General features: G+C 42.7%; 1 protein-coding gene across 3 annotated transcripts in view; it reads right to left on the bottom strand.

The window, feature by feature from the left end:
* The window catches only part of dlec1 (DLEC1 cilia and flagella associated protein), a 29,913-nt gene extending 15,072 nt beyond the window's left edge, over window positions 1-14,841 (bottom strand). The window contains exons 1-24 of one of the 3 annotated variants that reach the window (XM_035414699.1): window positions 14,624-14,841; window positions 13,907-14,047; window positions 13,579-13,735; window positions 13,285-13,395; window positions 12,980-13,176; window positions 12,310-12,530; window positions 10,224-10,308; window positions 9,375-9,462; window positions 8,883-9,056; window positions 8,418-8,554; window positions 7,814-7,906; window positions 7,362-7,452; window positions 6,997-7,159; window positions 5,962-6,154; window positions 5,406-5,482; window positions 4,943-5,105; window positions 4,604-4,697; window positions 4,109-4,239; window positions 3,292-3,450; window positions 2,633-2,763; window positions 1,894-2,047; window positions 1,406-1,516; window positions 872-993; window positions 225-422 (exon numbers count right to left, since the gene is read on the bottom strand). In XM_035414699.1, the coding sequence (XP_035270590.1) occupies window positions 225-422; window positions 872-993; window positions 1,406-1,516; window positions 1,894-2,047; window positions 2,633-2,763; window positions 3,292-3,450; window positions 4,109-4,239; window positions 4,604-4,697; window positions 4,943-5,105; window positions 5,406-5,482; window positions 5,962-6,154; window positions 6,997-7,159; window positions 7,362-7,452; window positions 7,814-7,906; window positions 8,418-8,554; window positions 8,883-9,056; window positions 9,375-9,462; window positions 10,224-10,308; window positions 12,310-12,530; window positions 12,980-13,176; window positions 13,285-13,395; window positions 13,579-13,735; window positions 13,907-14,047; window positions 14,624-14,707 (3,275 nt within the window). In that variant the 5' untranslated portion in view covers window positions 14,708-14,841. Of the gene's footprint in view, window positions 1-224; window positions 423-871; window positions 994-1,405; window positions 1,517-1,893; window positions 2,048-2,632; window positions 2,764-3,291; window positions 3,451-4,108; window positions 4,240-4,603; window positions 4,698-4,942; window positions 5,106-5,405; window positions 5,483-5,961; window positions 6,155-6,996; window positions 7,160-7,361; window positions 7,453-7,813; window positions 7,907-8,417; window positions 8,555-8,882; window positions 9,057-9,374; window positions 9,463-10,223; window positions 10,309-12,309; window positions 12,531-12,979; window positions 13,177-13,284; window positions 13,396-13,578; window positions 13,736-13,906; window positions 14,048-14,623 lie in introns of those variants that run through there. The other 2 variants (XM_035414701.1, XM_035414702.1) reach the window with 2 other exon arrangements.

Below are 14,841 nucleotides of genomic sequence, written 5' to 3'. Positions count from 1 at the left end.
AATGTCTTTTCAGATTCTGTCTCCGACAAACCTGCCTTGTATTGACTTCATAATAAACAATATTAAAGAGGCATTGAAAGCAGGCTAAGCTCGCCAGAGCCAATTTGTCAAGATGAAGATATGACATCCTAATAATGCTCTTGTAATGTAATTGCACTTAATTGGTTTATAAGAACAATGTTACTTTGTATCTACTACCATAGACCACAGGGAAAAGTAAATACCGGGGTCGAGAGTCAGCACTCCCTTCCTGGGGAGGTGTAGGGGGGCGCCCAGTGAAGTACTCTGCCTCCAAGTGGAAAGGCGCGGGGATGGCCGTGTGATTGGTTATCATCAGCTGCTTGATAGCCGCTCTCATCAAAAGGACGTCGTCTCCAAAATCCAGCACCAGGTCCGAGGGGTCTGGACTGCCTGCTGCAGGGCTGTGGGTGATGTGGGCACCATGAATAAAATGTAAAAAGATCAGCACAAAGGCCTGTAATGGGACATACAGATTTCACAAAACCGAGAAATCATTTTATCATTTTTCCAACATGTTCAACAATGGAAGCACAACACCATTATTGACGTAATGCAATTCACACGTTCCACCCAAATGTTTTGGTAAACCTAAACCTAAACCTAAACCGGATTTAATGTGGTACGTCTTGACAGCTGAGGTGGTCTGTAGACAGAGTGGAAAGTCCAGGGGTCAGAAAGTAAAAGTCCATCCATGAACTCAGCCAACTGATTTCACTAATTAGTTCTACCGCATGGCTGAAGAATTATGTTAATGCGCAAATCCAGGTGATTGGAGCAAGATACTGGGGAGGAATTGTACTTTCTGAATCTGGAATTTCCACCTCTGGATGGAGAGTGCAGTAGAGTGTACCGTTCAGTAGCAGGTAGAGAGTAGGAGACGTGGAGCCCCTTGGCCTTGGAGAAGAAGCCCAGAACAAGAGGATCCTGCATCCCCTTCACCTCACAGATACCTGCTACCTCTGTCAGCTCCATCTGCAGAGACAGACAGGGAGAAGGATAAAGAGACACAGACACAGAGTGAGTGAGAGAGAAGAGCTTAATGAACACTGCCAGTCTGCTTTGGGTCCGTTCACAGTGCTGACTCCTCCACCCCAGACTGGCATGATTTGGGTCATTAAAATCACAATCTGGATCCTATGATGTCATTTTACTCCTTCCTTCTGTTTTATCCACTTCATCCATATGTTGCATAATGAATGGGTTCACAGCATAGCAAGCAATGTCATTAGCTGCTTCTGGATCACGGATACAAAAAATAATTAGCATGACATAAGCTGGCATCAAAAAGTACTGGTGCATGAAAATTGCTATATACAGCATTATATGTATTAACACTTCAGATATGTCACAACAGACCCAGAGTGAATTTAAAACAGATACGCACATCAGTATGAGCTGTGAACTCCACAACAACCTCCATTTTGTCATTGGGGCCCAGAACACCGTCAGATGGGAAGAAGCGGGCAGAGCAGAGGGAGGACTGTTTGCCTTGAAGCTGTGAGGCACACAGAGCAGACGTCTGAGACAGCACAAGACAGTGGCAGACTGCATTAGTCATGCTTGATCAAAGTCCTTTCCTGAACTAAAAATGCAATAGTGAGAACATCAATGAGTTTCCCAGTGAAGTGCGCTTGATGCTTTATGGCCAAGAAAGATTTTGAACGTTAACTTTTACAATCAAATGAATCACAAGTTGGTTAAACTGCTTCTACATATGACCAAAAACATACAGAAAAGCTCACAGTTCAGTTTAAACACAGCTTCCTCCCCTGCTGACTGTGTGCTATGTAAGATGTGTAAGTGCTATATTACCTGTATGGCACAGAACATAAACGTATTGAATATTTAATGGACTGAGGTGCAGAAGCCTACCTTGCCCCAGGAGAAGTGAGCTGGGAGGAGGGTCTGGTTAAAGAGGGTCACAGTTCCTTTCACTGGGACCCCCACGTACAGCTCAGAGAAGACCAGCTCGCAGCTGAGGAGGCACACTGACGGAGACTGCACATTCGCCTGCACCGCCAGGTGACTTCGGACGAGTGGACATTACCATCATCATCATCATCATCCTCAACAGTTACACAGTTTCACATAAGGCAAGCATAGAAGGACGTAGAAATGAGCCGACCAACAAGAACTCATCGTGCCTTTGAACCTTAAAAAAACTGCGCGTCCCAAAGCACAAAATATGTACAGAGCACATCACTGGTCAATTGAGCAGAGCTGCAAAAAAAGGGCAAGGGAAATTGCTAAATAAATATTTCATATTTTCATACATTATTCAAATAGCTGCACTGGAGAGTGCAGTTATTTGAATAATTTGTAAGTTGTTTTTGTCAGCACGATACTACATACAAATTTACTATGTGTATTTGTTTAAGTGTAGTTTAATGTAATAAAGTGTAGTTTATATAGTTTATTTCCCATGTTGTTTATTTCCCTATACTGGTAAATGTAAAGAAGAAGGTTTTTCTGTTTTTGGGGATACAAGGTTTTTGCATGACACCAAATATGTATTCTGCAAATAGAGCATAATACATATGGTGCAGGTAGTGATTAACACATAAACTACATATTTTGTTAAATAGTTTTTATGGACAATGGCTGCTCTCACCATCCTGTCCCGTTCTCCACAGCCAGCTCCAGGATGGTCTCAAAGTGCTGGCAGGCCACGGGTCTAAAGAGCACGTCAACGCAGCAAGAGGCCAGAGGGGGCAGCACTCCACTGTGCGGCTCAATTACGATCTGCAAACAGAGCCGAATGGCATTTCCGTCCTCAGGAAAGGCTCATTATGTACAATTATGCTTTTAACCATGGCCCAGTAACTAATTAGGTGGAAATATTTGTATATCTTACTGAAATAATAGCTTAGTTGTGCTGGTGCCTGGTGATAATATAACTATCGGTTCAATTGGGTTACACTTGGATTAATGCACTGCAGCTGTATAAATCAGCTTTTGTGAATGGCATTGCATGATGTTATGCAATAAGCCAGGAGAGCTCTGAGGTCAAAGCAGTGTAATTACCAATCAAAAGCTCAGATCTGTCGTTATGAATTTCTCATACCAGATTTAGAATTTTCATAGGGGATGCTCTTCTGAATTCTGAAGTGACGAAAGTCTTTTAAAAAATAATTTCATGAATCTGTGACGTCCATTATCACAATGCTTGTGAGCAGAGCAATGAAGCACAGAATCCCACAGATTTCAGTATTAATAATATTCATATTACGTTAATAGAATCCATGTTGCTGCATATCTGCTGAGCAGTACCTGTGTTTCGGTGATCTCGTGACTGTCTGGGCGTTCCTCTATGACCCAAGACGCCTCCAGCTGGCTGTTGTTGCTAATGTGGACCGTGGAGTGAGCCTGGTCTCCAAGCTTCATCAGGCCAAAGTCCAGACTGGGAACGCTGATGCTCAACCTGGGGCCCTGGATCACAACCAGAGACACAAACAGTGGAGTTTCAGCAACATCAGCAACAAGGCTGCAGCTACTCATACTGTATCACTGCTGTTCTATAACAGAGCTTCCCAAACTGTGAATCATTATAAGGGTTCAGATGGACAATGAGGTGCATGGGAAAAAATAATTTGTTTTATCTATGGAATTTTCAGAGAGATCTGAACCAGTCAATAGATATTACACACTACACTAGTAACAGGGACAGCACTATCTAAAATGTAGACATAGTTGTTTTGACATGCCTACCTTCCATATTAATCCCATATTAGAATATATGCAAACTGCGAAGAAGTTGGCAGGTCAAAATAATTATATTCTCTCATTAAGTGATATGTTTGCTCAAAAGGTTTGGAACTACTGATCTTCACTGTCTGACTTGTTAGTCTATGCTAACAGGTTGGATCTATGATGTTGTCTAATGTTGTTTAATAAGTAAAGGCTCTGTAGTGTCACCTAAACAGTTATACTGCTGGCCATAACTCAGGCATTGTTTGCAATGGTACTATGCTGGAACAGGTCCCACCACTCTGAATAGGGCTGTGGGTTGGAGGGAAGTATATCTTCACTGGGGTCCTGTACACTTTCAGGCAGAGTTGGCTGCGCGATAGCTTCGATCCTCTCTCACCATGAATGAGGCCTCCACCGACAGGGCCACAGGTTGGCTGTGGTGCTGGATGTGGCACTGCAGGCTAGTCACAAATGGCCCAGGCTTTCCTCCAGTCAGAACCAGTTCCATATCACAGCATTCACACATCTCTGAAACAACAAAGTCACACCTGTCACCTACATGCAACACTACAGTCTCTCAACTGAACAACCGTGGTATAGAATTTGTCATGTAGTATAAAGAAACAGGAAGTTTTCTAGAAAGAACATCACTCACTAACTATTGTATTTAAAATAATGCTTTTAGACCACTATTAATTATATTACTCTCCCTTTTCTCATGAGGCTTAACTTATAATTTTACAAGGATGCATAGCAGCCAGAATGTTCTGTGGAATAAACTGAGAATCAAAATGTAATATCTTAACACATGCTTATGAATACTTACATATGACATGTATCTCATTGAATTGTAACTACCCAATTAAAATAATAGACAACAACACATTCATACCTATTTCACCCATAGGGGGCTCCACTTCCAAGATGTGACAGTCACTGAGCCTGTCCCATTGGAACTGAATAGGAGACTTGCTGTTGTTCCACATCTTCAAACACAGAGTAAATTGTGAGCCAAACTCAACATAAATCAACATAAGCACAATATACTTCATAACTGTTGAGAATGAAAAATACTGGTGTAATTGGCATATGCAGGCTTATCGAGGAGAGTAAATGTGATAGAAGCCATGAAGCACCGTTTTACTCATTTACTTTCACACTAACAGTAACTGTATTTCCAACAGTAGCAAGGCCGTTTCCTGATGTGGGTGGAGTCATCACTACAACCCACCTTGAACCTTTTCCGAATGGCCGTCCTAATGAAAGTTTCTCCAGGGAAGCGAATGGCATAGGGCTCCAGCAGGACCCTGTGGGGCTCTGTTGACCCCTTGACCTCAATCTCCATGACAATCACATCATTCACTTTGGTGGCCATCTCTAGGTGTTGCGATTCACTGTGTATTGATGGCAACAAACAGGAAATAAAAAACATAGCCAGCCAACAACACCAGGCAGGTAAGACAATATAGCCATTGTGACAAACAAAATCTTGGCTCATTCTATGGTTTCTCACACAGTGATATAATACAGGATTCAGCTGTATGAAACCTGCACAGGCTAGTGTAGAATTTCTAATGCATGCAAAGATGAAGGAAATAGAGCAGCTTGGACTAGTGAGAGAGCCAAAGCTACTGGGCAGTGAAACAGATGCTCAGCTACATTGCTGCACTGCCCCCCTGTGATGCGAGAATTACCCTTTCTCTGTGGGTTCTTTGGGAGGACTTGGGATATCCCTCAGGACAAGGTGGCACACACTGTGGTACTCCCTCAGCTGAAACATAAGAAGAGGTTATTGTTTTTCACTTTTAAAATGTTTTACATTGTTTACTTCTTCCAGTCTGCTTCCTAGTTCGAGGTCTGTTTGCTATACACTTCCATGGCTCTGGTTTTGTAGTGATTAGCATGAAGCTCAATGTACAGCCTTAGTGTCACCCCCAAACTGAGGGATTACCACTGTATGAAAAAGCAATACCCTTGATTTCTTAATAGAATACTGCACGTTATGGAATTACACTACATATAAGATGGTTTACGAAATGCATTTGCTAAATACGCAGGTTGCTCAAGGAGGACTTAGAACCCTGAAGGAGACTACGTAATTAGATATCTGAAACTTGTGATCCCCTTATTATTTGGCTCTTAAGAAGCCCTCGACACAGCTACCAGTTGCCATGGTAACAGATATTTTGGCAACGCTGCACTCCCATTGGGCGGGCCCCCTCTCTGAGTGAGCGAGCTAGCTTTGCGCACCTCCTGGGGGCAGTAGCTCAGCAGGAACTCGTGATCTTGGTGGGGGCCGAGAGAGCCGGTTTGGGGACTGATGTCGAACGCGGCGTCCACGGTCAGGCGGTGCTCCATCTCCGCGGGCTCCGGCGGCTCTGCCGGCAGGAGGGGCCGCAGGTTGGGCTGCACGATCTGCCAGTGAAACGGCAGCTCCAGGTGCCTTCACCCAATAAATGGAGCACAAAAAAACCACGTTACAGTTTTAAAAAGGATTTACAAGCCATCTTGATGTTAATTTGAATTGAACATGGCTGTTTTGTTTATTCCTACAAGTTCAAGTGCACATATTCTGTGTGCTGGACGCATTGGATAGGCTGGTAAACACCTAGCTGGACCAGTAAATTGTTTTATAAATGTTTAAACTGAAATGATGATCATTATTCTTTTCTTTGGTTCAATTCAAGTCGTCAAGGGTCACTGGGGAAATTTTGTACTCTGCTTCATTGTTAATTATTTCATTTGGGTAACTCTTTACAAAAAGGTCACATGAATTTGCGTTAACTAATATAGCTGTTAATGTGAATGAATGATGTACAAATACATTAACAAAGCTGTACAGATTAACTTATCAGTAGTTAGTAGTTAACAACTACACTGGTTCATGCATATTCATGTGGCCTTATTGTAAAGTGTTACCATTCATTTATTGGTAAGGTCACAACACCATGTCCAATCTTCAATCTTCAGACTTCCTCTTCTAAATAAAGCATGCACACATACACTGGGGTTTAGGTCACTGTTAACTGGAGCTGCACTTGTGTTTATAAACCGCACTGTTTCTTTAAATATTGCTTGAATGAAGAGGGAAGTGAAAAATATGTTGTCCCAATCACTGACATCATGAGGAGAATATGAGGAACATATTTTTTGCGGTTACTATTTTTATTCACTTTGGCACGTAACTGTACTGGTTGTCAGAAAAAAACAAGGTTGGCATGCCTTGATAAAGGGGCTTTTCATGAGGGGGGATTGGGGGGGGGGGTAAAACCAATGGGACCTTACGCGTTATTCCTAATGACCAGTGTCTTCTGTAAGACAGAGTGGGGGTTGGCCGGCCCAAAACGGATGAAGTGCTCAGCCGTTAGGTCACAAATCTCCCCGAGGGCTGGACGGTCCTCCCCTTCAGTCACGGACACCAGCTCAAGGGTAATCAACTGTCCTGTACCTTGGGGGGACAGAAAAAAAAACCTTCAGTCCTGACAAGGGAGTTTGCTTTCCTTCCTGATATTTAAGGGAACTCAATGTTCAGTCTTGATGACCAGCCACATACACACACAGCCCTTCTCTCATTCAGAAAATTAATGCATGTCACACTGTACAGCTTGCTCAGAAGTCAATCTGCTTTTAACAGGATGTGTGTCCTTTACCCTGAATGAAGATGTCCTTCACTTGGCAGTTGTCACATACTATGGTGAAAGCTTGAGAGCAGCTTTCAGGAGTTCTGGGAAAGAAGGCTACCTAAAGGGGGACATGAGGGGGGTGGGGGTGTTATTATAAAATAATTAATCTACACCTTTCTCCAATTACTGGTCATTATTTAACTATCAACAGGAGCTTGACATGTTAACATAAACAATACTTAATTTTTTTTAAAACACAATAAAAATGAAGGGAAATACATGCGAGTGCACCATGAGTTGCAAGCAGTATAATTGAACAAAGCATTTTTATTATTACATATAGTGCACTTAATGGCCTACCCAGAGAAATATTTTCCATTGTGCAAGAGGTTAACAGGTATTACAGCCTTTCCATTTATTAGGCAGACACACAGTGCCATTAACAGGCAGATACATATTAATATCTTAAAGTGACACACCTCTACCACTGTGGCCTGACCAGGGAGCAGGTCAAACAGAGACGGACTGATCCCGAACGGAGGCTGCTCGGCAAAGCTGCCAGTCACCACCGACTGTCAACAGAGCGCAGAGGCACAGTTTAGAGCCAGATTAGTAGAGGGAAATACGGACCTCCCACCACCCAAATACCACCAAGCAGATTATTTCCCTCCAAGTGTGCTGGAATAATTAACTGTAATGCAACACTCAGGAAAGTCTTTTACAATAAATGATTGTGTGGGGAAGTTGTGGAGCTCAAACGTTCTTGTCAGAGAGGAGTGGAAAAAAGGACTACTGGAGCAAGACGGGCAAACTCCACTGAGGAATGGGAACCTAACTTACAGGAGTAAAGGAGTAAAAATGTCTACCAAGTTTTTCTCTGTGGGTTGTGTAGGTTGAGCAGCATTAACCATGGAGCCAAACAAACGAAACATTTCTGTCAAAGTGCAGAAATGATAAGATGAGGCCAAACAACACAGCGCCACTACATCATTCAGGAGGGGCACTGCGACACAGGCTGAGAAGAATGGCTCCTTGGCGGATTTAACAGATTCAAAGTTAAACTAGCAGACACAAGCTCTTTACACGCAGGTTGGAGGCTGGCCACAGTCTCTTGGGCATGATGCAGAATGTACCGGCACTGAGCCCCTCGTTTTGGCACAGGAACTCCATGATCTTTACCCCTCCCACCAGACAGTACCCACAGTCCAGCACACGGGGTACTGCGGACACAGAGGGGAGGAGCATGTATTGCTGACCATGCATTTTATAATGCAATATTACTGCAATCACACTTCTTATAATATTACATTTTATATGCCATTTTTTAAAGGATTTTTCATTCACTGCAAACATAGTATATATTCAGAAACATAAGCTAATAATGGTAGGTTACATTATTCTGAGAAATATACATAAATGATTAATTAATTGTGCAAATATATGCTTAAATATGTGATCAGTATATACTGTATATATATATATATATATATGTGTGTGTGTGTGTGTGTGTGTGTGTGTGTGTGTGGAGGTGTGTATTGGCACACTCACGGGTCAGTACTGGAGAGGGTCGCTGTGCCTCAATAGGCACGATGAGGGGATATGGGGCTTGGGTCTCCACCAGGATGAAGTCCTCAAAGTCAGCCAGTGAGTCCGGGACAAAGCGCACAGTGTACTGGCAGCTCATGCCAGGGGCAACAGTGCCACCCTCCCCCGGGAACTTACCTGAAGAAACGGGGCATGCTCATTAGCGTGCACAGTCATCCAATTACAAATGCGGAAACCTGGAAATAGACGTCCCCTCAAAAACTGATATGTGCAGTCATGCTGTCAGCATTTCACTGAAAAAATGTTACAACTAAATATTCAGAATCCATAAAGATATTGATAAACTAGATAAGGTTGATGCCCTGTAGAAAATAACAACCACTTTAAACACATTGATTGATATTACAATGTCTTTTGTAGCACATTAGTTTCCTTACATTATGGCCACAGCTTTGTGTTGGGACATTAAGTGACACGCGGTAGGCAGAGACTCACCCAGACCAATGGAGAAGTGGGGGGTGTTGGGAGGGATAACGCGAACGTGACGGCTAGTGGCAGTCAGATTCCTCAGCTCTACTGTGGTCTACAAGATTTGACACCCAATAATAGTCAAAACTCTAGACATCTTTAGCCTAAGATACACCAGTCATTAGAAACTGCCATAGGGTCAAACATACATTATAAAGGTGATTTTACTTGTTTTTACAGAAAATGGTCTCATTGTTCACACTTGTATCAAACTACAGTCCTGCAGCCGGTGGCACCACCAGGGATTTTGGGCCCCATGAAAAGATCTGACATTGGGCCCCAGCACCTCAGGCCGCACCATCCCTGCACAATTACAACATACTTTTTGAGGGTCCCTGGGAGTCACGCCCCTTGGAATCATCCTAACTTCTCTCCCCGTACAGCACCCCTGCCTGTAGAAGCGGTGTGAATTGCAACCAACTAATAGGCCAAATAAGTTAATGAAGTGCATACATTTGCACAAAGTAATCTCCCAGAATGCACTGTAGCAAGTTGTGCAAGATGCCAAAAATATAAAAAGGAATAAATCAGTCCACAATTAAGAAGTTCAGAAGCAAGAACAAAAACATAATATGCCTAGACAGTTTGACATTATTCATGTACAGTATAACATCACTGAAGTAGAATCACCAAAGACGTTTGATCAACCTAAGAGGCTCATAGGGCAATGTGGCTTCAATATATAGTAACATATAGAAGCACAGAAGTGCTGGATTGACATGATAAAAACAGAAAACTACTTAACTTGAGACTACATGGCTATGACTGTGAACTAGCAGTTTATGAATGATTAGTAAATGAGGAACTAAACCATACCTCATACACGTGTCCCAGTCTATAATCTGTAAAGAGCACAATGGGAGGGTTGGCCAGAAACACTGGAACAGGCTCCTCTGGACTCCTTTTGGTGAAAGAGAAAAAGCAGTTTGTATTTTACATCCTAGAGTAGGTTGCTGTTTATACAACATGGACTGTAGCAGGCCAGAGTGCATTGCACACAACATTAAACAATATACATATTGTATCTCATGTACCAGAACTTTAAATGTAACTCCACAAAACACTATGGTAACAAATAAAAATGTTCTACAATGGCGGCAGAGTTCACTTGTTGTCATGGGTAGGTGAAGGTACAGGTTAGGCTTTCTGCCAATCAATGTGAAGAGCTCACAAAAATCCACTCATTTTGAAGTTTCATGCGGTCAGATTTGTAAAAGATGCATCTGCTTTGTTCACACTGAAAAATAACCTTGTATACTTACACTTCTGTACCCCAGACAAACAAAACAACGTTCTGGCGGACTTGTAGTACCCTCCAATAAAGATGTAATGTAAAACACAATATTCTAGAAGGAAATCTGCTCAACATGCATGCTATGTAAGAAATGCCATTTGCCTGATGCAGCTGGAAACAGCTGAAGGCCAAAGCATGGTATGTGCATTTAACAATCCACGGGTTTTGTCTGGTATGGACAAAAAGCAGTGTTTACCTCCTGTAAAGCTTGAGTTCATCCCATTGTGCTAGAGTTATGTAGTTACAGTAAGCAATCTCAATGCAATTGCCTTGTTTTGAAGAGCCTTTAGTTGTTTGTGAAGACATAATTTGGCAATAATCCTATAGAACAAATCAATTGTGTATCATAATGACTTAATATGGACCCCTGATGAGAGAGCGCAGTCAGTTGGAGGACTCACTCTTGTGATTTCTTTGGATCTGTTCCATGTGGTCAGACCATGTGCCTAGATGTGTGACATACTGTTGGCAAACAAGTAAAACAGGCTACGGAATGGTTTTGATTAACCAATTCAAGTATTTAATTTTCATCCAGATAAATAGCTGAGTTCTTATCAAGCCTTTTTTATCAAGATGTAGATACAAAAACATTCAACTTCAGAAACAGTGATGTTCAAAAATGTTGTCACTATTGTTTTGCGTACACACGTATACTTCATTTGGAAACAACAGTTGGATAAGGCTGGCTCAGGTCACAGGCATAAAACAGGAGTGTGATCATATCTTGGGAGATTCCCCAAAGTAAAATTTTCACGCACAGAAGAAAAACATCACCAGTGACTCAAACACCAGTGACAGGCTCTGCTGAGCCCTAAATAATATTCAGGGCAGGGCAGAATTTGCAGAAGCCAGAGCCAGCATGCCATTGCGCCTGTGATGGATTTGATAAAAATAATAATCCTGCTAAGTGGCACCGCCTGTTGACACACAGGGGCACGAATTGGACCATGTTGTGCCTAATCGTAGCATCTCAGATGGATTTCAGAGAACAAGAAACGGGCTAACTGTGCACATTTTTGAGAAAGCCCATGTTAGTGCATACACTCCCAAACTGAGGAAGGATAGTGTTGGGATGGGCCTTGAGTTGCTATTGGATATTCCAAATTGGAGACAAAATAGGATGAAAATAAATTAATACTGTATGTACCAACGAAAATAAATGAATTCATAAAATGACACCGATTGGCCACATTATTAGCCACATTTGTAAGTACTGAGCTTTCAGAAGTGGTCTGTGCTGACAATTCAGTCTTGTTTCATGCACAAAACAAGAGACAAACATTATACCACTCATGCATACGATTGTTAGTGCAATGACTCATGACTAATTTCAATGACTAATATGAAGCTTACTTACTAATTAATACCATTTCAGCATCACTCCTTATTCAAGCACATGGCATGATTTAAACAACAATCTGACTCTAGCTAGTCGCAAATTGACATACCCATTAGCAGATAACAACCTAGGTGCTGACTGCACTGTTAAATAAAACCACCATTATAAGTGCAGGTTGTGTACTTTCCAATAAGCAGTAAGTTCAACATTCAGATTGAATACCGGTGGTGCTACAGGATGCAGGTTGGCACCAGGATTGGCTACTGTACCTCTCCTCCACCACCACCCTTCTCCCATTCACCACCCTCTCCACCCTCTTGGCGGGCAGGATGAGTGACTTGCCACCACGCTGGGCGTGTGGGGGCAGGAAGCGGGGGTTGCGCAGGAAGTTGTTCCGCTCCTTCAGCCTCAGTAGGGCAGCACTCTCCTCAGCCTGGAGGCTCCTGCTGAGTTCCCCTGACCACACGGGCCTGCGCTCCTGCCCACGCTTCTGGACACAGTTAGGGGCAGTTGGCAGATGCAGGATTAAATGTGACAGCTTAAATCAAAATAGTGGTTAACAACAATTGCTCTGCAGAGGAGCGCTCTGATTGGAGGTTCAGCTAGCCAATCAAGAGGCCAACATAGGGTCAATTGTACCCATGTGATCCGCATGATCTCCTATGCATACCACATAAACTGTCATAGAGAATCATGGCACCCCCATGATCACCTACGGGCACCCCATTAACTAGCATGGAGTACTCATGAAACTGCCATAAAGTTGTAAATTTCTAATAGGAATCCCATGGGAGTTTTCCATAAGGGTAGGTTCGTTCATTTGTGGTTGGGAAATTTCCTGGCACACCCAGGTTACTTCCAGCACAGTAGAGGGCAGCATATAAAGTGATAAAGAAAACCAGCATAAACCTAGAACTAATTGGCAGCTTAACGTTTCACCTCATTGCGTTTGCTCTGGGACAAAGTGCTGCACTCTGGGGTTGAGGGGAGTGTCAGGGTCCCCTCTGAATGTTCCAGCATATCCTGAGCCATCCTGTCCGGGGGCGGGATCACAGTGTACCCGTCATCCTGAGGCAGACTGCTAATATGCTTACTGAAGCAAATTGTTGGGTTAGCAAAGCCAGGTGGAGATTTTCCTATGGGAAGGCATGTTGACAAAGATGTACATAGCCATATTTAAATGTGCTGTCTCCTCTCAACCTTGATCAGGAATAAATACAAATGATGAATTGAGCATGTTGTACCTCTGGTTACTTTTATGGGCGGGGTCTGCTCTGTGATGTAATCTTCGGGACAAATCAAATTGTTGCTTTTGAGTAGAGTGTTGTCCACACACCATTTGAAGGTTGACTTCACTGTAAATAAAGGAAAATGTTTCTCATTTATATCACCAGTGTACACAAATACAAAGCAAAAGTATCATAAAAAATTTGTGGAGTACATTATACTGATGAATTGTATACCACAAATATTTTTCTTCAATTATCCTTCATAAGAAAAACAGACTGATTTCTGCTAGTGGGGTGGGAGCAGTGCACCTGGAGGTAGACCCAGTTGATGGTAGACCTCTCCCACCTCCTCCACTATTTTGTTGTGAACCAGCTCCTCCTTGGCTGTGGCTTGGAGCCTGGCCTGTAGGATGTGTTTCTCTAGCATATCAGCTTCACTTATTCGCCGGTTATACTCCAAACGGGCCTACGAATGGACAAACGGCACATTGTCCATTATTCAACAACACAGACACGTTGGACTCAGTTCAGACCTGCTAGAAGACAGGCCCAGCTTACTGCATCTGGATCTCAGGTGAAATGTTTAAACAGTTAAATTTAATTAAGAAAATTGTGAAATGATGATTTGATTACTCACCTGCTGAAGCTCCTCCACGTATGTGTCCTGGTAACTGTTTCCTCCCCTTCTTGACTTAGTCAGATTAGCCACTTTGTCTTTTCCAATAACTTCTGCTGTGTACAGGTCTTTGAAGATACTGGCCAGCAGATGGGAAATATCCTGACAAGAGACAGAGAGCTTTTCTGCTCTTCCCATATATCACAGATACATTGTTCTAGCAGTTTTGTCATTTTCTAAACACATAAAGTATTAGCGTTAATCAACTCCAGCAGTATTAAATCAACTGTAACGAAGTCCCCAGGCCGCAGTATGCACTATATTACAGTTGAAAGCACTCTATCAAAGTTTATTTCGCACTGAACATTTTGCTGTGTTCCCAGCCACATGCCCCTTTTGACATTGTCCGCAGTGTTCCTACCGCAAATATCCACCAATAAAGGAGCTAACAACGGTTTTATGCACACTGCTGAGCGATTTTTTCATTGTATCAGTCTAGGCAGAAGCTACAGAAAACGACTTAAGTCGATTCAATTTTACTAGCTACGATTTACCGTTCTCATTAAGGCGTGGATGGCCCCACGCCCGACTGCGGCCAGTAGCCACACAAGGTAGAGCACATTTTTGCAGTAGGGTTGGCCTTTATTGTTGAGTGTTCATGCATGGGATCTCCCTTGCTCAATTTTAATACAAGACGAGTTCATGTACGGACATGTTGCGCTTTCGCCCGTAGCCTACCTGTGTTTTCTCTGAAGCTGGCCGGTGCCTGTTCATAATAGGGTCAAGCACATTTTGAGATGTGGATTCGGAGTCTTGATGCATGGTGTCAGTTCTAACAGGTGTTCGTTATAGCAAGATGCGCTGGAAGACAATAGTCATTCCATAGCTATAAATGCACATGAAACGAATTTGTAAGCCTAAATTTGTCAGCTGTCTGTGTACACTTCTGTGTACAA

The sequence above is a fragment of the Anguilla anguilla genome, chromosome 4 (assembly GCF_013347855.1).
Source record: "Anguilla anguilla isolate fAngAng1 chromosome 4, fAngAng1.pri, whole genome shotgun sequence".
NCBI classification, from domain to species: Eukaryota; Metazoa; Chordata; class Actinopteri; order Anguilliformes; family Anguillidae; genus Anguilla; species Anguilla anguilla.
This window is presented reverse-complemented; position numbering and strand designations above follow the sequence as displayed.